This window comes from Xiphophorus hellerii, chromosome 9, assembly GCF_003331165.1.
Source record: "Xiphophorus hellerii strain 12219 chromosome 9, Xiphophorus_hellerii-4.1, whole genome shotgun sequence".
In the NCBI taxonomy this organism is placed as follows: Eukaryota; Metazoa; Chordata; class Actinopteri; order Cyprinodontiformes; family Poeciliidae; genus Xiphophorus; species Xiphophorus hellerii.
Genome location: NC_045680.1, coordinates 23,465,209 through 23,492,255, shown reverse-complemented (window position 1 = coordinate 23,492,255; position 27,047 = coordinate 23,465,209). Strand labels below are relative to the sequence as shown.

Sequence of the window (27,047 nt, the reverse complement as noted above, 5' to 3'; positions counted from 1 at the left end):
AGAGCACCATAAATAAAACAATCGTTCGCACTGCTTCTTCATCCGTGAGTGTTTCCTGTTTTCCCGTAAAAACATTCCATAGGAGCAAAGGTCATTTATTGTAGGGTCACAGTTTGGTGGTTAACTATGGTTTGAATTTTACACTCAGCTGCCACTGGAACGCAACCTGTGAGGCAGAAACTGGGCCCCCATGTCAGCGTAGTCTGTTCTTAATGGCCGAGAAGCAGAAATCACGATAAAGTAGTTGAAAAATTAACCAAAAAGCCATCAGGGTGAGATGGATAATTAACCCTACACTTACCTAACTCTTGCTCTAAGAGATTTTAATGAGTCACTGAGATTTTTCTGCTGTCTAGCATTTTCTTTTTCCACCCACTTGTTTCGAACCTGCAGAAATAGTGAGGTCTAAGCTTTGAAACAGAGAAATACAAAGGAGAGGAGAACCAGAACAGTACAACTTGTCTCTGGCATGAGAGAGAAAGCAAAAAGAAAAAAAAGAAGCATCTGACTCAAGATATCGAGCTGTGTTGCCTTATTTACTTTGATAGAAACACAGCTTTTGGTTTTTTTTTTAAAGAGCTAGTAAGCAAATTCTTTTGAATGCTTCAATAGAGACGGGACGTAATTTCCAGAAAACAAGCTGAGTACTGCAACTTTTTGTGAAAAGCTTTGTAACTCTGGATTACACGCACGCACACACACCCACACACACCCACAGACACACCCACCCACACACGCTTCTGTGCAATGTAAACTGAAGTAGACGTTTTTCCCCTGAGTGGGTCGGTCTCTCTCCAGATTCTCTAGGAAAGCCCTCTTTAGCCACACGCGGGACAGAGCAGTGGCTGCCACTTCCTCGCAGGTGGACAAATGAGTGCAGGTTTGTCCTGGTTTAACCATTAAACATCAGTTTAATCCAGGAACGTTCCTGCTGAACGCCCAGAAAACGCAGAACGCTTGGGAAGCTTCGCCTGCTTTGGGAAAAATGTTGGGCAGGATCGTCTACTTCCTCTGCCTGCCATCTGTTCTGGCTGCACAGCTTTGCAAACCAAGTAAGTGATTAGCTCAAATCTCACTCTTAGTTAAATGATATCCGTTTGAATTTGACACTAAGCTGTCACACTCTGTGAAATGAACCCGTTTCTCAGACTTCATTGCCTTATTTCTTCTCCGGTCAGAGTGGCATTCAGCTTCTAATCTCCCTTTACTGGAACGCAGTCAGATTAGGGACATAACTCAGATTCTTGCCTCGTAATAAACAGTTACATTACTTATCTACAGTGATAGCAAAACCCTCATTAGTTGACAGCGGCAGAAGTTAGTAAAATATTGTGAATTCATCTAAAAGCTATTCTGAAGCTGAGCAGTTCATCTCAAATCTGGGACAGAAATGTCAAACATCCGTTAAAAATATATTTTCTTCTTCTTCTTGTTTTTTTTTCTCTTTTCTTTTTCTTCTGCTTCAGACGCTGCCGAGGGCTTCAAAGTTCGACTCAGCATCAAAACCGCTCTGGGAGATCAAGCTGTATGTGTATATTTTTTTGTTTTAGCGCATCTTCTTAAAAAAAATCTTCCTCCACTGATTACATAAAACTGTCTGTAAATATGGCGCTCCCCCAAGGTGACTTCACGAACTTCAGTTTTTAAATCTGTTTGATCCTGAGATGAAAAAATAAAATGTAATCTTGAGGCGTTTGTGCCATTTGATCAGCAGAAGGTGCCTATATAGCTCCTCTGCGGACGCCTTTCTCTCAACTCTTTCAGGACGTCGAGTCCTTATTCTCATTTAGATCCAAAGCCTGTTGCAGTTTCACATCTTTCAGTCATTAATCCTCTCCGAATTCAATCCAAACAGCCCATTTGATGAAGCCCAGCAACCCTTCAAGCTGCATTTGAGATAAATTAACGACTTTAATCAAACGACTTTTCTTTTTTGCGCTGTAGTAACACTTTTTCAGTGTTATTTAGACCACCGGTTTGCAAGATTTTCAGTTCCTGAAGCTGAAAAAGTAACAGCGTCTCTTCACACAGTTTGGTTTTTTTTGCACACAACGTTGCTTTATTTCCTTTGAATAAGGTATTCTGTATGTTTTCTACCATTTATAATAAGATATGGTATTTAGGTACTGAAAAGCATCTTCGGATGCCACGCTTCATGGGCTCCAACCTCAGGTTTGGATGGACCTCTTCCGTCTGAGCAACAAAATGTCCCTTAGGAAGTCGGATCTGAAAAATTATGCATTTCAGAACCTCTGCAAATCAATAATTTTTTATGAGTCGTGGCTCAAAGTCTCCTGGGGAGTGTCTTCACTGGTTTTCCACCATCAGCCTCAAGAGACATTTTATAGATTTGTCAAAACAAGCTCGATCACAACGTCATTACTCTTACTGTGACTGAGTCTTTCAAATCGTAAATTAAACTGCGTCTCAGTTTCATGTTTGCCCCGTGAATAGTTTCTTCTTTTAATTGAACCACACCATTTTGTTCCATAGCTGGAAGTCTAAATAGATTTTTTTATCTGAAAAACTAACGAGGAAGCAAGGCAACAGAGAAAAAAAATCTTTAAATTATATTTGTGTAGCCTTGAGTACGGAGTTCCACACAGTTCTGTTCTTGGCCCCGTATTTTTAGTGTTTTATTTGCATTTCCTATATATAATGTTTTAAGATGATTCATTTAGGGTCTATTGTTACTATGCTAGAATCACAGCATGTTTTGAATAATTATTTATACTTCCCCTCCCACTTATGGTTGTGACTGGTTTTTATTTTATTATAAATGTTTTCTGTAAATTACACTACTTTTATCACTACATTGAAATCTGTCATAAATCATGTGTCATGTATGTTGTTATGCATCTAAATTGTAATTTAAAAAAAAATAAAAATCTCTTTCATCAACCTTCTAGGAAACTACAGATGAAAATTAGCCTCTCTGGCTAAATCTGGCATATTTACATGTTGTCTTCATGTCGCTTAATGTGCATTGTCCGCTTTGTTAAGAATACATCAATCTTAATCGGAATCTAAATCAGCTTTTAGCTACTTTTAGACCCAGGCATGCTGCAAAAGTTTCAATCTTATGGAACAATTTGAAAAGTGCGCCATCCTCGTTTGTCAGGTCACTTCCTTTTTTTTTTTTCCAATCAGGAAACAAACAAAAAAAAAAAGGATTTTCTTATTTGCGCTAACTCAGCCTCAAAGACTGAACCCCATCCACATTTTGCACACGTTAAACCAACAACGTAAGATTTAGTTCCAGTGGCGATTTACCGTTTAAACCGAGCATTTAAAAAAAAAGGGGGTTGCTCGTGTTCAGAACGCTCACCTAATTAAAAAAAGAAGGCCGCTGGGGTCAGCAGATCAAAATCTCGTCGCTCGTCGCATCAGGTGCATCCATCTGGAAAGACGCCATCTGTCCTGTTATCTGCACGCAGTTCAAAAACAAATATTAGAGCAAGGATCGGGCTGCGCAAGAGAGAAACATCCCCCGGTGGAGGCTGCCCGTGAGTTAGAGGGACGTTTCTAATGACTTCTGCCGCCTCATTTTAGGTCTCTCACTTTGTGAAGTGATTTGAAAAAAGTAAATAAATGTGGGCATATGGCCTGGGCAATTTGCACACGTGGTGCATAGACCATTAAGGCTGAGCAATATGAAGTCATAAACACGACATGAACACAACAACTTGAAAGGAGAGAGTGTAATGGCCAACGAAAAGCACTCGAGCGGAAGAACAATTTAAAAAATAAAAATAAAATCATGTCAGAGGGAGTAGAGAGAGAAACTGAAGTCTGTTGTGAGAGCAAGTTGTCTTCCGCCGAGGTGCCAAACTTTTTGAGTTTTTTATTTTTATTTTGAGAGAGCAACAGCTTTACCTGTTTGTTTAGCTGGCGTCAAATTCAACATGAAGGTTACTTTTTAAAAAGACTAATCAAATATGTACGTTGCTTCTTGAATTGGGAGCATTTTCTTTGCGCCTTTCCAAAACAGAACTTGTGTGGAAACTATTTTACGTTTTTGTCCAAGTTTTACAACACAGAAACGCATGAGGCTTATCCAAAATGCTCATAAAATACGTGTGGTCATTATGTGTAAGGACAAGGTCCACGCTGTCATCCACAAACCTTTGTGCCTGTAATGAAAAAACAGCTCTTTCTCTTTTTTTATCTGGTTTATGTTACAGTATGAGTGGAATAGAAATCAACGGTTCCTCTTCCAAGCAGCCATTGCTTTTGCCATGAGCCATCACTTGGACCTAGAATTTAAGTAAGGAAACAGCCACATGCTTGTTTTTAGGCGTTTTTAAAAAAAACTTTTTAGACATGCGAGTCATGGTTTGTGAAGGTGACGTCATGTTTGTTGTCTTGTGTCCAGCGTGTCAAACGTCCTCGTGTGTGATGAGACTCCCAGAGTGTCCTTTTGGTTTGTGGTCACGTCACCTGGCGACCCCTCACGTCTTGTAGGCAAAGAAAGCGTGGAGCTGGCAGTCAGGTAATCACAAAACCACATGATTTAGAGATGCAGTTGGTTTGTTTTAAAGCAAGTCTGTCCATCCATGACAGAGCCTTCCCGAGTGTTCTGGGTCTAACTTTCCACCAGAAAAGTTATGTTTTTTTTGCAGGCATAATAACAGACGAGGCCCCAGTCGTTCTATCCCAGTCTCGTTCCATGCTACAATCACTAAGGAGCAAAACTTAAACCCTGCACAGGGAACAAACTTGACTTTTTACTGAGATTATGGGAACATCTTTAGCCCTGGGTCTAAGGATAGGGCAGTCCTTAAAAGCAACAAGGTACCACATACGGTAATCCTTCTCAAAATACCTTGAGGAACATCTTTGTACATCTTCTCCAGATCCACAAAAAAGACCTGGCTTGAACAACCAAACCAGGATCCCCTCAGCAATTCATTGACAGCAAGGATCTGGTCCACTGTTTCTTGACTGTAAGCTAGACTGCTCTTCTGGAGTGAAAAGTTTGTCTTAACCATTGTAGTTTGTCTTTTCCCCAAGTCCTCAAACTCTATCCCCCCACCACAGAGGCCATTGTGACATTGTGACTCCATCCATTGGCCAACAATATCCTCTGTCTTCCAAGAATATTGCATAAAGCCACATAAATGAACATCTTACTTAGAAGAGAGCACAAAAATTTTAAGAACCTGAAGATTGTTTGGACAGCATTTCTGCTCTGTTCAGTAGAGCATAGTGTTTGCCTTGGGCATTCATCTACATCAAAAGGAGACCTCTGACCTTTTCAGTTTGCTACAACTATCCATAATGTCATCGTTTTGTGTGGAAAAGTATCCATTGGAACTCCTTTTGTTCTTCGTCCAATAGAAAGTCCAGGGACCGCATCAACAGCGTCCTCCTGCTCAATGACGCGACTCTGGAGTTCATTGGCGTCCTGCCCACCCTGGTGGCCCCCGTTAAACCTGCGACCCCTCCGTGGCTCATTGTGTTTGGGGTGGTGATAGGCATAGTTGGTGCCGGCATCGTCTTCCTGCTCGTGTCCACGGTGGTCCAAAAGAAACGGTAGGTTGCTGATTGTGGATGGATTGGTGCCAATCGTTGCGATTAAGTCTGATAACTTGAGCCTGATCCTGTTCGGTCTCCGCTCCAGCAAGGAGAAGGAGGTGGCAGAAGAGGAGGACGACGACGACGAAGAGGCGCAGATGAAGAGGACGGCGAGAAACGAAGGCATTTACAACACTTCATTCTCCGAAGATGACCGAAACACACAAATGTAAAAAAATCAAATCAAATCTTGCGATATAAGTCTTCCATGTAAACAGATGTAATGGGAAAATAATATTTAGCTGCTTCGTTTAAAACCACGTTGGAAAAAGTAATGTTTGGCTAATGTGCAAAATCGTAATATTACTACAGAGCTGATCTTTATGCTTTTATTTTTGTTCTCGGATGCTCTCAGCAAAGCATGTACTTTTATTTCTGCCTGTTCTTTATTCAAACATGTCGTCTTATGTGTGATGTCTGAATTTAAATTAAAGATTTCTCTCTAACGTAGTGTCTGTCATTACAAAGAAGTGCCCTACATACACAGCAAAAACAGTAAATTTTACGAAATTATTTTTTTTGTTTAGTTCCTAGCGCAAATATTTTAGTACTTGAAATAAGATAAAACTAGCTTACAAGTAACTTTTCAGCAAAATATAGCAGCTTGTTTTAAGGACTTATTGACTTTATATTGATCCACTGGCAGATTTTTTGACTTCTAAATATGAGAAGTAATAATCTGCCAGTGAAACTTTATCAATATTAAGAAATTATTGACTCTAAACAGGCTTCTGTGTCTTACTGTAAAGTTATTTGTAAGTTAGTTGTGTCTTATTTCAAGTGTACTAAGATATTTGCATGAGAAACTAGATCAGCTGCTTTCACTGAATTACATTCAAAGGCATTCAAGCATCAAAGGGGATGTGTACAAATGTACACCACACTTTTCAGAGTTTTATTTGGGTAAGAAAATAAAAAAATTGTTTTATCATTTTACTTCCACTTCCCAATTGCGCACTACTTTTTGTTGGTCTATCACATAAAATCACATGTATAATACAAAACAAATGTTTGTGGTTGTCAAATGATTTAACTGTTTAAAGGGTTAAATCATTTAGTTCATATTTTTAAAGTGAAAAAGTGGTATTAAGGGGTATTAACACGTTTGTAAAGCTCTACATCCGAAAGAGTCCAAGTAAGGTTAGTAAAATAACTAAAATATGTCTTTAACTATACTGCCCCCTTCTGGTGGTTTGTGATACAGCAACATCAGCAGAGAGAACCCAATCTAACATTTAAAATACTACTACCATTATATGCTATAAGCATTTTACATAATTTTTGATTTACTGGTTATGTTTATCATATTGAATGGAATAAGTCAACGTGTCACTAGCATGTAAATCAACATTATTAGCAGAACTAGAGGGCCCCAAAACCAAATTTCACTTAGGGCCCCCTGGAGGCTTGGGCCGGCCCTGGACTGTAGCCTCACTGACAGTGTTGATTTCTGACATAAGTGATATGGGCAAATGCCCAGGGCATTATCTTTATAGATAAGCAGAACAAAGAGTTTATTCCACTTTTAATGCTGGTTAAATTTATTCCAGCTGTAAGAATTTAATATCTAGGTGCTTTTATGGGAATGTGAATCTTTCAGATCAATTTGATGAGCAGTTTTGATCATATTTCACATTTTATTGTGTCATGTAGCGCGGGGCGCTGGTCTTGGTCTTGACTCGGCCTCGGACCCTGAAAGTCTTGGTTTTGTCTCGGTCTCAGGTTAGGTGGTCTTGACTACAATGCTGATGTTTTCACTTTGAATGGAGTAATTTTATGTGGGTGAACATGCTAGTGGTAACTCTCAACCAACTGGGAGTATCAAAATGCTAGTCACTCACGAGTCACTCGATATGCTAGTGATGGCGCTCATGCTAATATTTTCCTTATATCTACAATAAGCATTTTTGCTGAGTTTTCATTTGTTAGCTATGTTTAGTACACTGAGTTTTGTAACTCAATGTAAGTCAACATGCTACTGAAAGTTTTTACGCTAACATTAGCATAATTTTCACATAAAACCTAGGTTTTACACACTAAATGGAGTATGTCAGTGTTTGTCAACATGCTGGTGATAACCCACATCCTACTTGTAGTGTCAGTATGCTAGTTGCGCTACACACTGGTGATAGCCCTCATGCTAACATTAGCCTCTATCATTACAGTTGAGCTATTACAATTACTTTGTGACCTTATTTATGAATGACAGGAAAAGTGAGCAAAAATAAAGTGACTGTGGAAAGTAAACAGAGTAACATTATTATTTTTTTTATATTAAAAAAAGATGCTGTCGGTTTAAATCACTCTGCTATATGCATCAATGCACCGCAGTTTCTCTGCTAATGTCAAGCATCACATCCTCGAAGCTCATCTGTTTTATTCGAAAGAGGACTTCCCTCCGGGTCGCTCTGAGGACGGCGGTGACTAATTCTGTCTGGTTGTTCATCCAAATTAAATTCTGAGTCAAGAACTGTGTGAGAGAGCCTGATTGGGAAAGTAGCTGTAGGGTGGGGAAGCAAAGTGGCATATAACTCAGAAAACCGTCTGCTAACTGATGCGTGGATGCCAACAATCTGTTACTCCAAGAACTTAATCTGGAGCTTTAAGAGGAATAATGTGACGGGTAATTTAAAAAAAAAAGTCCAAACTTTTTTTGGACAAAGGGCGCAAACTGGGCTGTGTCGAAGAAGAGCAGCTGACGCTGGTTGCAGTTGGATTCAAAGGACGTAAAACCAAATATCCAAATTTTTCTAAATCTAAACTCAGCGTTTTTGAATGCAAAGTATCAACACCCCTTAAAAAACAAGTTAAATAAAAAAATTAAAGTGAGGCACAGCAACATTTACATTAGTAGTAGTTCCTTTGCCACTATTAGAACAATTTAACAACTGTGAGCTTGTTGCAAGAGTAAATCTTGTTGATGGAAGCTAACAGGCTAGTCAGATACACACCATCTGTTTTAGCTAACTTTACGTCATTTTAATCTCCAAGGCCTATGTTCATATATTTGATTTACTTTTCTACAAGCTCCCTGCAGTATCACGTTTCCTTTACAGATAAGTGAACTATTACTGATACCTTCACAGAACCTCACTGCAGAAAGTCCTTTAAGGGAGAGTTTCAAATTGTTGAGTCCAACTCCAACTCCTTAGCAACTCCAATCATTTAGAATCGATTTTTGAAACCTTTCTAAAATTGCTTGTGCCTCCTGTGATGTCATCGTCCCAAAAACATGCCACACTGAATTAGCAGGGTTTTTTTCTTGTGGACTTTAAAAGCACAGAAGTTTAGAAAAATCCTGCAGATTAAATCTGAACTTTATCAACTGTGATTTGAATGACTATAATTGTTAGTAATACTAAAAAAACCCATCTGGTTGTTTCTTTAATGTAGTGAAGATTCGTTTTGTGAATTTTTGGTTTCAAAACATTCAACATGGTTCACATCAAAGTCTTTCCCCCCCCCAGCCCCTATTTCTACAAACTTTGGTTCACAATCTGCATGGAGCTTGGAGCAACAATAATCATGTTATTTAGAAATGTGCCGAGTCAAAGATATTCCAGAATCCTCCTTCTGGGTGAAATGGAACGGATGGCACCAAAAACAACCAATTGTGGCAGAAAATCAGGAATAAATGCATTTATCCGCTAAACCTTCCAACAGGTTTTATTTTCACGACACGTTTTATCGTTGGAACACATTTCTGAATGTCGCCGCAGGCTGCGCAAGAAATCACAACCACAACTGTTTTGTTGGAGCAAAATGAAGTTTTATGAGCTGAAGTGACAAAAATTCATACACACTTCGTTTTTTTTTTTTTTTATGAGAAAAAAAGCTGTGAGCCTTCAGGCCTTCCCACCTCCATATTTTAGCCCGGTTCCTCAGGTTCTCCAGCGTATGAACCGTATGCCAGGAATATTTAGGTTAAATCCATCATGGCGTCCCTTCCGCCTGAAGGATTAACAGTTTTAACACAACGAGGTATTCTATATGTTGACCTGTAGATGGCAGCATTGTCCTGTCGACCTATAACGACTGAACCGACACAGACTTTGCTTTGATAACTAGGACTTTTCTCCCTTTGAAACATAAACAGCACATTTTTCTAAATTACATTTGCAATTCAGTGGTTCTATTTTGTGGCATTTTATTCTTTACTGATGATTGCTGAGGTGATTTATATAAAAGGTATCAACAGCAGTCCAGTTTGATATTAAATGGGTTTCCGTTGCGAGCTCGGCTGGTCATTTCCAGCCATATTTCCATCCACAAGCCGCAGCGTCGCGTCTAAAGATGCCCACGGCGTTCTGACAATGAGCTGCGTGGTGATGACTGTGGCATCATTTGGTTTGGCCCTCTTCCTCGTCTCTGCATTCTCCTTTCTTAAAAAAAAAAAACCCAAACCCCCCAAAAAACATAAAGATGCAAAAACCTGAAAAAAAAAAGAAGTGCCTTCAAAATGAGTCTGAAAGCTTTCCAATCCTATTAGACCGACGGATGATTAAGAGCTGAATTCCCGCCGCGGATGAAGAGTGGGAACAATTGCGGGGAGCCAAATTCATTTTTTATCATATTATTGAAAAATAATGTCATTATTTTTAATAACTTATTCCGGCACCTTTCTAAATAATGAATGCGTTTTCAAAATTGCTTTAAAAATGAGCCCCTGTCAAAAGGCGTGAATAACATCTAAGTATTCTCTGAGCAAATGAAGAGTTTTTTTCTTTCTGTCTGCGTCTCGGGGGCCGTCACAAGAACAATGTCTCTGCGTTCCGTGTTGCATAAATCTCTTTACAAGAAGGTGAGGAAGCTCCCAGACACACAATAGGGGGGGGAATATAAATAATTCTTGTGTGGGTGAGCATCATTTAGTGCAGGTTCTCGACGTTTCGCTAGCCAAAAATCGAGCGCTTCGTTGCCGCTTCTTGTGTCCAGTAGGTAGCCGGGGCCCCAAAAACCCTTTCTGGTCAACAACAACCACAGCTGAGCTTGATGTTTATCTACATATGGATGCCAATTACCTTTTTTTCCCCCCCTTTAGCAAAAACAAAAGGATCACTGATAGACTCAGTCTACTGATTGTTGACGTTCAAAGTGAACAGGTTTGTTTGGAGAATTATTATTTTAACGTAGTTAATGTCTGATGTCAGACTCAGAGGACTTGCAATGCCTTTCAAAAGTATCCGTCCCTTAAACTTTTCTACATTTTGCAACCACAAACTTCAGTGTGATTTTTTTTTTAGCGCATACCTGTAAAGTGAAAGGAAAACATAACTTACTTTTCCCATTTCTTTGCAAATAATACAGTTTAGTGTCCATCTATGTTGAGTTAATGCCTCATAAATCGACCAGCTTTGCACGTCTAGAGACGCTTTCTCCTGTTCTTTTCAGAATAGCTTAAACACTGTGTCTTTACACAGCCATTTTCTTGTCACAGATTCTTAGATTAAGGTTTTGACTTTAACTGAGCCATTATGGCAAAAGAGCATGCTTTGACCTAGACTATTTCACTGTGCTTATAGAGGTATATTTATTGAAGGTGAACCTCTATTGCCTCCAACCTCAACTCTTTTGCAGCTTCTGTATCTCTCTATGAACTCTGACCCTGACTGTCCGCACCAAGTCTAAACACTGGGATGGTGCGTTCAGGGTGATTTTCAGAGTCCCTTTCCCACTCCATAAGCGTTTTAAGCCAAAGTGGATCGTTTTATCGGATCACATCTCCTCCATCGGTAGCCATTTTATTTGTTGTTTTTTGTGTTTGATTTATTTATTTTGACATCTTACAATTGAATAATGGTTAGAAATTAAACATTTCTTGATTTTTGAGCATTGTTATGCTATTACCACAATATTACATGAAAAAAGTCTGTAACAACAATATTGTTGTTTATCGCAATAACTTCTGGAACACATTGTTATTGGGACAAGTTCAGATAATTGGTTTATTAGAGCTCTGTCAGATGTTCAAAGCTTGACACATTGCTTTATGTACTTGGTCTTGATGATGCTGCTTGTTCGTTTATGTTTTTGAACAAACATTTGAGACCCGCACAGAACAACATTAGCAAAAACCTTTCAAAACCAGGCATCGCTTTCCTTCCACATCACAGTTCTGCACTGTTTTGTGTCTACCTATCGCGCAAAACCTCAATAAAACACTCCGAAGTTTGTTGCTGTTCGGGCTGGACGATACGGCTGAAAAACGTATCGCAATATAAGCGTTGCACATCAGCCGATATCAATAATTGTCAATATTGATCATTATTGACAAGGTTTTTTGTTTCAAATATCTTGTTGCTAGGTAACCAAAGAGGGAGCGAGTCAGTTGATTCCACCAACCTTAGCTTGCTGTGAGAAGGTAGGTGGCTAAAACCTTCCCTCTGCTAAAGCCTCACAGAATGCTGTGGTTTTCTATATATTGAATATTCTATCAGATGTATTATCTATTGATATTGATCAGGTGTTTACCGTGATATTGTTATGAATTTATTATCCAGCCCTGTTGTAAGGTGAAAAGATTTAAGGGATATGAATATTTTTGATCATTTTACTCTTCTCCAGTTTACATCCTAGTGGATCCCTAAAGAGCCAAAAACGTCAAATAACTATCCACTATCTGATGGCACAGATTTTCTAACAATTTTTGGAGTGCTTTATTTATATATAAGAAAAACATTATTTATATCATTAACTTTTAAAGCCATGTCTGCATTATTAATGGTTAGTGTGAAAAGTGACGGGTTCTCGTTTCTAAACCCGGTGAAAGTGAAAGCTACACACTGATCACAGATCTGCGCTACCGGGTTGCCTTGATTCTTGACGTCAGGGAGAAAATGAAAGCTCATTTGTGTCAGAGGAATATTTTTTTTCGTGTGTGTGTGTGTGTTTAAACTCCATCATTATCAAAGATTTTCCTCTTCTCTCACGCTCGTCTGGTACAGAGGATCTAGAAATCCCACCTCTGCTGCTGTTTCTCTGTGTTCTCGCCCTGTCTCTGAGTCTCTGCGGTCTCCGCCGCCTCGCCGCTCTGCGTCGTCGTCGTCTTCTTCTTCTCCTTCTGCCTCTCGCGGATGATTTCCACCAGCCTCTGGAACTTCTGGTTGAGCTCGTCCATACCTCCCCCCGCTGCCCGCTCGCCCTCCTTGTCGCCGTCGCTCTCCAGCGAGCTCAGCGACTCGGCCCTGGAGTCGCGGCCCTCGAACTCGTAAGTCTGCAGCGAGTCGTAGGGCGGCTGCGACAGGTCCGAGGTGACCCGGTCCAAACGGATGTTGAGGAGTTCTTCCATCCGGAGCGGCTGAGGGTTCGGGGCTTCGGACGCCGGGGCTTTGCCGTTGCCGAGCGACCCCGCCGGTGCGGTTAAAGTCTGCGGGGACGTGTCTCTGGCCTTCAGCGTTGCCATGTTGAGCAGCTGCAACCCGCCGCCGGCGCCGGTCCCGTTGATGCACACCCCCATCCCGCCCGGGTTCAGCGAGCCCACTATGCTGTACGAGTCTGCCTTGACGTAGGCGGGGGAGTTCACGCTGCTCATCTGGCTGCTGGTGGAGTAGTTCTGCTCCGACATGGAGCGGATGGAGGAGTCGGTGTCGATGTCGTCCGCCGTGGTGCTGGTGGCGCCGGTGCTCACCTGGGTCTGGGACGACCCCGGACGGCCATCCTGCTGGTTCGACGAGAAGCTGGTGTGACTCTGGCACGACGACTCGTAGGTCAGGTCTGCTGGGACGTTGGCTGCTGTCGACTCTGGGCCTGTCGGGTTTGGCTGGAGAAGGAAAGGCAGCGATGAGACGAGTCAGAGGAAGCCAAAAATACGTCAACGCATCTGAATAAACTAAAATGTCAATTGGCTGACTCAGTCCAGCAAGTGAAATACACAGGAAGTGAGGATAGCGGAAGTGAAGATTATTTTAGTAATTGATTATTCTACCGATTGTTGTGAAAATTAATTGTAAAAATAAAGAAAAAGTTATTCATCTTTTAGAGTCCAGCATAATCGATTATGTTCCAGGAGCTTCTCCAACCTCTGGAGATGACGAGTCAAAGAAGACTTTTACATAAGGTCAAGAAAATTATGGACAACCCTGACCATCCTCTTTGTGAGACTGTCTTAGAAAAATAGAGCGTCTTCAGTCAGAGGCTTCTTCAAATTCACTGCAACACAGACTGCTACACAAAACATTTTTCTATCAACAGCCATCTCCACCTACAACATCTTTGAAGAATCTGAATTGATACGAGTTGCAACAACAAATGATTTCACTGTAGGATTGATAAAGTAATTTCAAATTTGAATTAAAATTTTTTATGTTCCAATAATCGGTTAATCACGACTAATCATAACTTATCCGATTAATCGCTTCAGCTCTAATTTATGGAAATTAGATAAGATAATTTTATTAGTCTCCCACAGGAGAAATTTGTCTTGGAAGCAGGGGCAAAACTGCGATACAACAATAAAAGCTCATCCAAAAGGACAGTAACCATAAATAAATACATACAAACAAAAAATACATAAAAGCACAAATGTCAGATCGGCAGTACATCCCCATAACCATTTCCATTCACATATAATACATCCTCTACATGCTACTCTTGATCCCCATCTGGTCCTCCTAATAATTTGTCCAGGCAGTTCTAGTCTGCCATTTAAGTGGAAAGAAAACATACGTAAAGAAATGTACGCAAGATTGCGAAGGAAAACCCTCTGAAGAGTTTTTTTGGGAGATTCCCAAAGTGTGCACCGCAGCTGGAGTCACCACACACACGCGCGCACGCGCGCACGTCCCCCCACACACACACAGAAGTATCCTGGGCAAAAGCTGCAGCTGAGTTTTGAACCAGAGATGATGTAAGATGTGCTTCACCTGGGCTAAGGAGAAAAACGAGGACCTGTTTCAGAGGAAAGTGAATTCCACATTGAATTTGGACATCCAGGCCGCAGAACGCCAAGAAAGAGTGCAGAACCACAGAACCCGGGCTGTCAGTAATGATCTGTGGAGCCCTGTGATCTGCTGCTTCCCTTTGCTGTCAAGCTTTCAGAGACGCTGATTTCATCTTCCAGCAGGATTTGGCACCCGCCAACACTTCCCAACAGCCGCTTTAATGGAGAGAACATTACTGGGGTTGATATGCCAGCAATATAAGCTGACCTGAACCCCATAGAGGATATATGGAGCACTGCCAAGAACAGGGTGATAGAAACCAGACCCAACAATGCAGGAATCCATGCAAAAGGACAAAGACGAAGTGACACATTTGACGCACTACCAAGCCAACTCACGTCCTGTTGTCATCAGCTACCAGTTGAAAATACTTCCAGACTCTGCTGACTTTTCAGTGTCACTTCTCCTGCTTCTAAATTTTCCTTAACATCTTCCAGCTCCGTTTTGTTGCTTGCCGTAACAGCAGGGTGAGTCAAAGGTTAAATATTCTGGGTTGTGTGATTGGCGAGAGCGAAGGAGGGCGGGGCCGTGTGCGTGCTGTGCAGCGCGCTGCACTTGTTACAGTCTAGTTAACTTCAGCACCTTAATTTTTTCTTTGTTTGTTTTTTTCTTTACTCAACAGGGTAAACTACCTTCTCCTCTATTTAGACTATGATAAGTTGGTTAATCTTGCTTAGTTTGGTCTGTGCTGTATGTATTGTTGGCTTATTAAAAGGGGCAGCATTACGTATTTTCCAGACACATAGTGCCATTTTATACCACAATCACGTAACTATGTTAACTTCAGTTGTTATGAAACTGCTATATGAAATTTGACTTTGTAATTTAACACCTTAAAATTTGGCGTCTGTCTCTTTAAGAAGCTCCTGCTCTTTCTGAAACTCGTTTTTACCAGCGTTTCACTGAGCAGTAGCTCCTTTAATGAACTCACTAGATGCTCAATTCCACCAGGTGTTTGCTAATGTCTGCTGGCTAGTCTGAAGGAGCTGAGAGGAGGAGCTGTGGTGGAGGGCTGCTCTGTGAGGCGGAAGCTTAGAAAGTGCAGAGGTGGAGCTTCATCATCGAAGGCGGGGCTAGGTCCTACCAGACGTTTTACACAGCTGAATGGTTGCCATGGAGAGTAAACGATTTCTAAAACGTGCATGAAAAAAATCAAAGCAACACTCCAGGTATGTTTTTAATGATGGAATAACATTTTAACTAGATGTAGTGCTCAAAAAAGTCAATCTTGCATAATAATAATAATAATAATAATAAAAGGCTGTGTAGCAGCCCGAGCCAATCATCAAGCAGATAATTTTGCCCGACCCGGTCTGAATTTTGGGTCAGACTCTGGCTTTGAATCTCAAACTGTAGTACACATGGACACGCGTTATTGTATGTTTTCTACTATTTCTGCCTTCAGAATCCTTTTCATCAATAAACTGTTGACACTTGATGATTGTCAAAAACTTTTGAATTCATTAAGATGCACATCTAATTTGATCCCCTCGTGTTCTGATCTCACCAACATCTTTTTGGCTGAGGTATTTGGTATTTTTTTTTCTTCTTCCCTTCACTTTTGGAATTTTTTTTCATGCCTCGTATGCGATTCCACCTTTCCCAGTGCGCCAACCTCATAATCCGGCATTTTCTGTTCGACAGAGACGAATGTGTTGTGACGACGACGCCCGTCTTGATACACACAACCGATCATGCACGCACATGTTTTAGAGCACTCAAGCTTGAGATGCGAAAGTTAAAATGAAAAATATGTACTGTAGCGACAAAAATTTACCATAATATGAAACAGCTAATTTCACAGACTCTGCATTTCTTATTAAGGGTATCATTTTTTTTTTTTATTATAACATACACACACACTACAGTATGCACAAACTATATTTTAAGTAATTGAGTTGGTGCAAAACTCTTACCAGGCTATTTATTCTGTTTTTTGTTTTTATCTATGTGGATTTTATTTGGAATGCACTATAAATAGTTGAAGCCACACATAAGAATGATGATATTGAAGATTTTATGATTTTTTTTTCATATATATATATACTGCTGCCACAAGCCTGTTTTCTCCTTTCGTCTCTCTGTGATTTCACAGCTGAGGCCACCTAATAAAACCTACTTTATTTTCTCACTTCCTCCAACGACAGCCTCAGTTTAACGGCTGGTGAAGTGCTTCTGGCCCGGCTGTTGTTTTTATTGCCACATCAAGCAATAAACAATGCTCCTATATGCAAATGATTGATTATGGCAGCGCCGACATGCAAATACGACTGAAAGACGGGCTCCTGCATTAAGGTGACGCTTCGCCACGCTTGGGGTTCATAAATTTTAATCAGTCCAAAGCCGTCTTTATGCGGCGCTCATTACATTCATGGGAACTCCTGTTAAGGGTGTAAAAGAAAAGCCTTAAAATAAATTTTGTCTTATCTTGTGATTTATTGCAAATGGAAGAAAAACGCATTCCTGGAATATTTATTTGGACCCATACTTTGCCCACGCCACTTTCGCCAACAGGACAGCTCTTCGACTTCGCCCTAAACTATTTCCCAACGTGAGCCTTTATCTGAACCTTTACTTCTCTAAATCGGCCAGAGTTCAGACTCCAATCTTATATTTTTTTTTCTTCATCTCACCCTTCTGGTTTTCCAAATGATTTAGGACTGAAGGTGGCCATGAAAGAAAGTGGGCTTTGCCTCTGGTGAACCATTTCGGTATCGATTTGGGCCATAATCTTTCGGATTGTTTTTCTATTGACGGACCCAGTGATAACCTATTTTCATTTGTCTGACAGAGTCGACCATATTTTTATCTAAATAGTCCCAAAGAGTCTCTGATGCCATCCACTGTAACAAGACTCCCAGGGAGTTTGGAGAGAGAGGGGGAAAAAAATAGGTCCACAACATCACAGAACTTAAAAAACTTAAATTCTTATTTATCAATTCAGATTTTTTTTCCTGGGATCAGACATCTTTGCACGGAAAAATGACGACCAGCTCCATCAGTGTCTCATTCACTGTTTACATTTGATCTGGTCAAATTTTATACTTCAATAACATCAAATTCGGACTAAACTAGTAATACATGATCCAATATTAATATCTGTATCGGCTCTGATACAGATATCAGAGCCAATCTAGAAAAATATTCTAGCTTGGGTATTGGTGACAATGTGTCTGATCCATAAGGGCAGATGTATACAGTCTAATTCTCTGTCTGTGCTCTGAATGATGTCATGATATATTATTATGTATTTTACATTATATTTAGAATTCCTAATTTCACTTTCCAAACCATTTGAAAGTGAAATTCTAATGCATTTGTTGCATTTTTTTATTAAATTTTTTTTTACGTTTGACCAAAGTAGTCAAACCTTTTTTTGTTTTCAGGTTCAGTTTCTTTATAATTTATTTTGCATTGGCTGTTCTACTCTTAATTGCTCTGACTGAACAAATTAAATTTGTTTTTACACGTTTGACCAAACTTGTGAAGCTATTGGTGTATTTAAGTGTACTGTACTGGTGCAGAGTTATCTAATACATTTTTAATTTAGTACATTTACATCTGTGTTTTTAAAAAAAAGAATCGTTTTAAGCCAACTCAGAACTTTTGTTCTGCATCGGATCGGTATCAGCCGATACCAAATCTCAGATATCGGTATCGGGAGTGAAAAAAGTGGATCAATGCATCCCCAGACTAAATGCTAAAGACCAAAAAACATAGGTCTCTATAAATAACCACAGATATGTATCCAACTGTCTTTAAGTGGCCCTGATCTGGTGTTCTGATATGGGCCACATATGGGTCAAAAAGTCAGTTTTGGCCCAACTTTCATGCGATCTGGATCCTTAGCAAACTCTACATGTTTATATTTATGCTGGGTTTTTTTTGCCATGCCTCTCAAACAACCAGCTGGCATGTATAGGCATACAGTGGTTGTTATGGCAACTTGGCTTTGTATGTTTTTACCACTCATATAATCCTCCTCACTGTGTATATATAAATATGGGTTTCTAGTTAGAAGACCATAGAAACTAATCAACCTAAAATGTGAAGCATAAAAAAATCTCGAACTACATTTCATAAATCAACGGTGTAACACTAAAATTGAACAACTTCTTCAAATAAATTTTTCTACTCTACTGAATACATGCACTTAAGATTTATATATAGATATATATTCATTGCAGTAAAATACAATTATTTAAAGCCGCAGTTATCTTTGCCAATAACTGTGGGCCACACTATATGCCTGACATAAAAGATGTGTATTGATTTGATGATAAAGTATTGCATTTTAAACAGGTGCAGCTCACGAGTTTTAAGGCAGGTTCTGTGAAAGGGTTATAACGTAATGTAGCTGCATCAGATTAACTTTTCATCCAGTATAAATCCAGATTAGTTTCCAAATCCAGACTTTTACCATCGTAAAATAACTTGAGTGTCAGGAAGGTTGTTGCAGTTTATGGTTATTTACAGGGAAACAGATTTTTATTTATGTGGGGAATGGCGGTGGGAGGCGGTGCGTCATCAGTAATCAATCTGAGTGAAAAACTCACTGAGAAAAACGTTTGAAAAAAGGTTGTTAAAGCGGCGATGTTGGGTAAAATCGCCTTTTTTCAACTTTACGTCATGTTATAATGTCATTTCCTTATCAAAAACATATCTCCTGCGTTGCCTTGATTCTTTCATGCATGCATGTTTCAGAAATACTTTAATCTCCCGTGGCAACCATTCTGGGTGGACCTAGCGGCGCCTTCGAGGACGAAGCTCTTCCTCTGAGCTGCAGTTTCCAAGCGTCTGAGCTTCTACCTCACAGCGCTGCCCTCCCTCACTAGCCCTCCACTCAGCTCCTTCAGACTAGCCAGCAGCAACTAGCAAACACCTGGTGGACTGGCATCTGCTGAGCTCATTATAGGAGCTACCTCTCCATGCGACTCTCCTAAAAACGTTGTTAAAGTTTCAGAAAGAGCAGGAGCTTCTTCAAGAGGCAGAGACTCAATTTCAAGGCGTTAAATTTGTCATATTTACTGTATATAGCAGTTTTATAACAACTGTGCATCTGCTGAGCTCGTTATATGACCTACTTCTATATGCAACACTTATGAAAACAATGCGTGAAAGTTTTTATTAACTTTTACACTCCCTTGTTTTTCTATTACACTTGGATAAGAAACATTTTATATGTTTCGCTCAGTACATGTTTCCAACAGGAACGTTATTATTGGCACACCTTTCTGTTGCAAATAACCCACTATTATTTCAAAGTTCATAAAACTGAGTTGGCACGAACTGACTTTTTTTTAGAATATAGTTGTATGATGGTGGAAGTTCAATTTGGTCTAGTCTCTTCTCTGACTGGCCTCTGCAACTTATCTGGATCTAAACTACATTAAGATGTTTAAATTCATCTTAATGGATAAAACAGTTGCAGGTAAGGTATTAGCTGCTTATAACCAAGGTCAATATAGTTAGCTCAAACTAACAAAAACTTAAATTGAGAAAGCATTTTAACTGAAATGAATGTGGAGAAATTTAAACCAACTGGAACTATATTGTGCGTTTATGAAACTATCTAAAACTTACTGAAATTATAGACATAATATCCTTCATTTTCTTGTTTATGAATCTATTTATCAGCCTTTTAAACTGATGTGGAACAATAATAATTTTCAACAATAATTGAAAATGATTGAAAATTGTATCTTCTGTTGATTATTCATAACCTAATGGATGTATACATAATCACAATACTTTGACCTTTTTGATTTCTGCACCAAAAAATTGACCAAAGTATGAAAATAATGTAATTTACTATATAAACTAAATTAAAACTAAACAATAACTAATAAAAACTAGCAAACTGACTAAAAGTGAGTTAGACAAAGAAAATCACAACCAAATAAAACTAAACTTTAATGAACAACCCAGACTTATTATAACTCTGCTTACAACCTTTTAGACAGAACCTCACTTCAAAAATCCTGAACTATCCCTTTAAATGTTTGACACTGTAAGGTAAGCTGACCTTTTAATGACTTTTCTATGAATTTACTTTACTCACTTTTTCTCCCTCACAAGCCTAATAATGTTGGAACTTGTTCAAAGACAAAAAAACAACAAAACAAAACATAAACAGCGAGCTGTGAGTAACTGTTTTGCTCTGCAGCGTTTTCTGACCTTGGCCTGCTCCTCCTTCCCTTTGGCGCCGGCCGCGTTCGACCCGCCACTCTCGTTCCCGTCTGCGGCCGCGCTCTTTGCCAGCATATGCTCCGCTTCGAAGCCGCCGAGGCTCATCTCGGGCGAGTGCAGCAGAGGCTCAAAGGTGCTCCGGCCGGGGACGAGGAGACGATTGGCGCCGTGACCCGCCGCGAGGCCCTGGGTCACCCGGCCCAGCTGGAGGCCCGCCTCCAGCGGCCCGAGCGGGTAGTCTCTGAGAACGGGCAGCGTGTGGACGCCGTAGCAGAGGCGCCCGTAGAGCGGGGCCGAGCCCGGCCGCTGCTGGGGGCCCAGAGCCGGGCGCGGGTGACGGCTCCAGCTGTACGTCCTGGCTCTGGGCGGATTCTGCTGGGTGTACCATCTGCGTGCCGAAGGAGAGAGAGAGAGAGAGAGATCACAGCCATCGAAAAACAACCACGCACATAAACAGCCGAGAGCCACGGCGCGCGAGCGAGCGACTCACATGTTCCCACTGTTGTGCATGTGCTGGATCCTGTGCATGCTCTGCAGCGCCGCGATGTCAAAGGCGGCCGTGTCCGCTTCCCCTCCCCCCTCGTCGTCGTAGGATATGATGTTTTCCCTGACATCATCCTCCTCAAAGGGCGAGTGGGAGTCTCGCTTCTGATGGCGCAATGACAGCGAGAGAGCACACACCACTAAAGGGCAAAGAACAGACACATGCCCACATACTCCACTGATGTTCCAGAAGCAAGCCTGACACAACTGCTCAGCGTCTTTTCCGAATAGGAAGTCGCTCAAAAAAAAAAAAAAAAACATACTTGAGAGGTTTTTTTCTTTTCCCCAGAAATGTCACACGAAATCCTCCCCACCCCCGGAACTCACCCAGCAGAGTGGTGACACAGGCCAGCATGGCGAGCAGCGTGACCAAGCTGAAGATGAGCGACGGCGAGGCAGTCGGCGCGGGCAGGCAGACCACGTGCCTCTCCCACCGCGGGTCCCGCTGCCTGCCCCGGTTCTCCGTCTGCATGCCGCCTTGCAGACACGGGCAAATGGTGACTGTGACGGTGCCAGTGTTGGTCAGCCCCGAGGCCCCGTCACGCAGCACCACCGGCACGTCGAGGGCGAGCGGCGACGAAGAGAAGCCAGGGAGCGGCTCCAAGGCCGACTGCAGCACCAGGCTGGCTGTCACACCTGATGATGTGACAACACATCAAGCATGTCACTGCACAGCAAAGCACAGGGCGCTCTCTTGTCGCTAATAGACGGGTGGCAAATTTCTGCGTGAAATGTGAAATAGCGGCTGTAGAGGGAAGCGGGGGAGGTAACCTCCAGATTCTCTGATGGAGAGGTTGAGAGCGGAGCTGGACTCAGGAGGGATGCTGAAGTGGACCGGAGAGTCCTGTCCTCCCTGATCCCTGTCGACCGCTCGCAGGACCTGGACGACCTGTGGAGCAGAGAGCCGGAGAATCGTTTTAACAAGAGTCGTTTAACAGTCCGGAGGAGTGTAATCTGTTGTTCATATGCAGTAAAGTTGAACTTCTGCATGTCTTGTTTCAAGTTACAAGCATTAAAGTGGACCTAGGATGCAAAATTCAAATTTTCCACATATTTGTACTTTCATTTGGGTCCCCACTGCTTCTACAACAACCCAAAGCCTTAAAAAAATATATGTTTCTTGGTGTCTGGTTGTTTCAAACAAATTTGGAATAGGCAGGCACTGCCATCACCTGGCAACCCCAGGGGAGCCCAGCCCTGTTACCTAGAGCAACAAGCTCCAGCATGTTTGGTCAGCTGCACTGAAAAAAGAAAACAAGTGATCCAACATAAAAAAGAAAGGTCAATTTGTTACAAGTAACCAAATTAAGTTTACCCAAGTAAGTAAATTAAGTTTATTAAGTTGCCATGTTAAGCAAATGTAAATAAAGTAAACTTGACAAACCTAATTTGATCACATGTAACAAATGAACTACATTTTTTAAAGTTGAAGCTCCATTTTCTTTTTTCCAGTGTGAGTTTACCGCTGTATGCGCTGTGTGCAATGGCTGCTGGAGAAGACTAATGTTTTGTTGTTCATTTAGAAACCACTTGTTGCATTCAATTGTTTGTGCAGAAGGCTCCACTTCTGCTTTTCAAAGATGTATAGCTGTATAGCTGCGCATTTGTTTTGCAGCCATTTTCATGTGCGAGTGTAAACGTTGAGGGGGCGTGGCCAGCAGCAGCTTATTTGGATTTAAAGTGACAGGAGGCCCTAAAAAAGATCATTCTGACAGGAACAGGCAGAACTGAATCTCATTATCAAAGACTGGTTTTCTGCAAAAAATGTAACAAACATGTTTTGTATAGCCCACACAAATTCGTAATCTGTTAAAGGAAGCACAGCAGGTCACCTTTAATGTGTTTTTATTCATCTCCAACTCAACACTTTGCGGCATCAAATTCTGCTGCAGTTACAGAAGAGTTTGTCTCATCCAACTTCACACAGACATTCTTCTTCTCAAAGTAGATCAGTCAGACTGGAGAATGTTTCCAACACACCTTACTACTGTTGATTTGAGGAGCGGCCATATTAAAACGACAAGTCTTGCGAATCGTAACTGGGACTAGTCGGAGTTCCTCCCACTGTTCTGAGTGGGAAGTCTGACTTCCTTGAGCGCTCCAGCTGACTCCTCCGACTGGGAAGTCAAAATGTTTGAGTTTCGACTACGAATGGAACGCACAACGAATCAGTAAAACTATTGAAGTAATGCTAGTCTTAGTCGATGTTTGGACCCACGTCTGCTTGATTTCTATTTCACTCCACAAATATGCAGCTCTTGGTGTTGGTCTGTCACACTAAATAATAAAATCCAGCAAAGTGAGAAAATGAAAACCAAAAAAACAAAGCAATGTGGACAAACTGTGAAACGATCCCATAATCACATTGTTTGATTGCTCACGCATTGACTTCTTCGCAGTAAAAGCCATTCCAGGAGCTGACAATCCCCCTCTCTCATCCCCACACAAAGCTTTTTCTTCAGCACTGCTGATGCAAACCCAACATTTCTGCCTCCGCTTTAAAGTATCTAATTGCATCAGCGGAGTCCAGCAGTGGCTGCTTGTTGCACTCGAGTTAGTTCAGTTTCAGAAAGTGCAGCGCTAGATAAAAGTTTAGCTCTTGTTATTAGTATCATTTATAAAGCCAGGCAGGGAGTGAACGATGCGGAGGCTTTAATTGTGTAGTTATAGGGGCGAAAAAAAAAAGAAGAAAAAAGATTAGGAAGAACAGTGGCTGTAGAGACTGAGTGGGTAAAATGAAGAGCAGTGTATTATCAGGCCGAGGCTGAACAAGAACAGACCTGACCCGGGGCGCTGGAGTCACATACTGATGTTGCGTACTGCCTGTCCAACTCCGGCGCATTGTCATTCTGGTCCAGTGTCTCTATGGCAACCACAGCCCTCGACACAAGGTTTGGGTTGTCTGGAAGGGAGACAAGAGAAGGGGGGAAATGAACGCTAATGTTCAAGTTATTACAGAATAATCCACCGTTTGCTCTCCAGCGGGTGAAATACGACTCGCTGTTGCCACGGCGCTCCAGGCGCCTCGCGGCAGCGCGGTCCGTCGTACCCCTCTGCGTGGCGATGACTGAGATATTATGCCACTGCTCTTGCTCACGGTCCAACTCTACCACGGCGCTGATGAAGCCCTTGTCGGAGGCGATGCGGAACAAAGCCTCAGGGTCCGACTGAGGATCGATGGAGTACCTACGATACGGGACGAGGAACAGTCAGGAATCGCAGGCGTAAAGAAGCTAAGGAGTGTGTGAGTGGTGTGTGTGTGTGGGTGAGCAACCGTGAGTCGGCCACCTGATGTTGCTGCTCTGTCCTGTGTCCGGGTCCACGGCGTGGACGCGGCCGACGGCGCAGAGGGGGGGGCAGTTCTCGGACACGTCCAGGTGGTAGACGGCCTGGGAGAACCGCGGCGGCTCGTCGGCGTTGAGGATCATCACCCGGACCGTCGCCTGGTCCTTGAAGGGCCCTTTCCGTATGAACCGGGGGTCAACGACCGGGTTCGCCACTTCCACGGAAAAAGTATACGAATTACGCATTTCGTAATCCAGAAGCTGTAAGAAAGAAAAAAAAACAAAACAGTGAGTTATTTTTTGCTCTGGTTCTGATCCAGCTGAAGATGTCATCATTCATTTCCTCCATTCATTCTTTTCTTAAGCGGCTCGGGTGATTTTTTTTATTCTGTCTGATTAATGACGAGCCTCATCTTCTCTTTCAATCCTTCTTCGATAATCTCACCGAATGTTGTCAAAAGCCCTAAAAGTCGAAATCCTGTTCTTTTAACAGGACCTCACTTTCAATGAGTGAGCCTCCGACCAGCTGATGTCTAGTTCATCATTTCTCATTTATCACTCCCTTCAGGAGGCCGGTGGGCTGACACTATCAGCAGAAGATGTTTAAAGTGTTGCTGATGCAATGGTTTGAAAAACTATTCAAACCCCTCCAACTTTTCCCAGTTTCATCCTTTACAACCACAAACGTCCGTGCATCTTATTGGGATTTTGTGTGTAAACCAACACAAAGTGGTGGGTAAAGAAAATATTACATGCTTTAAAAATATGTACAAAGCTCCTCTGGGTCAATACTTTATTGAACCATCTTTCACTACCGTTTTTGGTGTATGTCTCCATCAGAGAAATTCTTCTTTGTGAATGAGCTCAGGCTTCAGCCTCAATTTTAAAGTCTTGTCACAAAGAATATCATTATTTTTAAGACATTTTTAAGACCATTACAGACCTTTAAGACCTGTAGCACAACAGAAATACACACACAAACAAAATAGCAAATAAACAAATCGTATGGGTTGGCAACAGAAAGGAGCCAATGGTTAAGATGAACATCGCCCAGCTAGCTGGAGATAAATTTACACTTACCCATGATGTACGTAAAAAGCTAGCTACACTGCAAAAACACAAAACCTTGTTAAGTAATTTTGGCCTAGTGCAAATATCTTAGTACACTTGAAATAAAGCAAAACTAACCAACGTATGTAGAAGCCTGTTTTAACTAAATATTTCCTGTTGATTAAAAAGTACTAGCTTCACTGTCAGATTATTTCACTTATAACAAGACATTTTTCCCATGTTACAAGTGAAATACTGAAAACAAGCTCCAACATCTTTCTGGAAAGTAACTTGTAAGTTACTTTTGTCTTATTTCAAGTGTAATAAGATATTTGCACTAGAAACTAGGCAAAAGTATTTAGTGTTTTTGCAGTGCAGTTAGCTAGACAAAACTGGCTAGCTACCTAGATAGCATTGTAAAGCAAGACCCTCTGTCATTTTTACAGTCTGGCTGGAGTCTTTTCTACTAAGGTTCTTAATTGGACTCATCGTCTTCAGGTGTCTGTAAACAACATTTGTCATGGCTACTCTGCGACCACTGGTTCATGAAGACCAGATTTGCAGAGTGGATGACTAACAGTTGTCCTGTTGACAGATTCCCTCCTGAGCTGTGTATCTCTGCAGCTCCTCCAGAGTCACCATGGACTCTGCCTGACAAACAGGCAAGAGACATGGCAGGTGGACTGCCATGTCTGGCTGCAGTGAGCATATTTTCATTTGCTCACTGCAGAAACACAAAACCTTACTAAGAACTTCCGCTCCAGTTTCTGTATATCTCAGCGCACTTGAAATAAGACTAAACTGTTCAGCAAGATGTAAAGACTTGTTTTAAGTGAATAATTTCTTAATATTGGTGTCACTGGTAAATTATTTGACTTAAGACATGGAAAAAGTTTTATTATAAGTCAAATATTTTGCCAGTTGAACTAGTATTTAAAAAAAATCTATAATAAGGAATTATTTCTCAAACTTTTTAGCTTATTTTGCTAAAAAATCTACTAAATTTGGGGGCTTAATAAAATGTGTGCCACACATTTCTACTTTCCATGTATAATTTTCTCCATATTTATGCTCTAGTTTGTGTTGGTCGACAACATGATACCACAATAAATTACCCAAAACTTTTGTGGTTACAGCTTGACAAACTGTGGAGAGGTCAGTGGGGTATGAATGAATGACCCTTCCAGGGCAGCATAAAAGCAGCTAAACCTCCCCGATTTTGAACGTTTCCCCGTGATAAACCTCAGCTGCTTCTCTCGCATTCAGAGCGCGTCGCCGCTCACCTTGTTCAGCACGATGACGGCCTCTCTGGCTCTGGCGGTGACGTTGAAAATGTCCGCCTCCTCCGCGTCCAGGATGGTGAACTCCAGCTGTGCATTTTCTCCCAGGTCAGGGTCGGTGGCGGTGAGACGGCCCACCTCCACACCTGGTGCAGCCAGCTCCGACACGGAGAACGACCATGCAC

The 27,047-nt window shown here is 41.4% G+C and overlaps 2 protein-coding genes across 4 annotated transcripts in view; one reads left to right on the top strand and one right to left on the bottom strand.

Annotated features, from left to right (window-relative positions):
* The first annotated feature begins 733 nt into the window (after nucleotides 1-733).
* cltrn (collectrin, amino acid transport regulator) lies at nucleotides 734-6,023 on the top strand. The gene is made up of 6 exons (XM_032572455.1): nucleotides 734-1,052; nucleotides 1,467-1,525; nucleotides 4,185-4,267; nucleotides 4,376-4,492; nucleotides 5,341-5,535; nucleotides 5,624-6,023. Exons 1-6 carry the CDS (start codon nucleotides 986-988, stop codon nucleotides 5,748-5,750), a joined length of 648 nt encoding a protein of 215 aa, XP_032428346.1. The 5' UTR covers nucleotides 734-985; the 3' UTR covers nucleotides 5,751-6,023.
* Nucleotides 6,024-9,324: 3,301 nt separating this feature from the next.
* The window catches only part of LOC116726155 (cadherin-24-like), a 50,219-nt gene continuing 32,496 nt past the window's right edge, over nucleotides 9,325-27,047 (bottom strand). For 2 of the 3 annotated variants that reach the window (XM_032572733.1, XM_032572734.1), the window contains 9 exons: nucleotides 26,866-27,047; nucleotides 24,537-24,793; nucleotides 24,298-24,434; nucleotides 24,029-24,150; nucleotides 22,020-22,137; nucleotides 21,576-21,884; nucleotides 21,196-21,388; nucleotides 20,694-21,093; nucleotides 9,325-13,336 (listed from right to left, as the gene is read on the bottom strand). In XM_032572733.1, the coding sequence (XP_032428624.1) occupies nucleotides 12,527-13,336; nucleotides 20,694-21,093; nucleotides 21,196-21,388; nucleotides 21,576-21,884; nucleotides 22,020-22,137; nucleotides 24,029-24,150; nucleotides 24,298-24,434; nucleotides 24,537-24,793; nucleotides 26,866-27,047 (2,528 nt within the window). In that variant the 3' untranslated portion in view covers nucleotides 9,325-12,526. Of the gene's footprint in view, nucleotides 13,337-20,693; nucleotides 21,094-21,195; nucleotides 21,389-21,575; nucleotides 21,885-22,019; nucleotides 22,138-24,028; nucleotides 24,435-24,536; nucleotides 24,794-26,865 lie in introns of all 3 variants that reach the window. The other variant, XM_032572732.1, reaches the window with a different exon arrangement.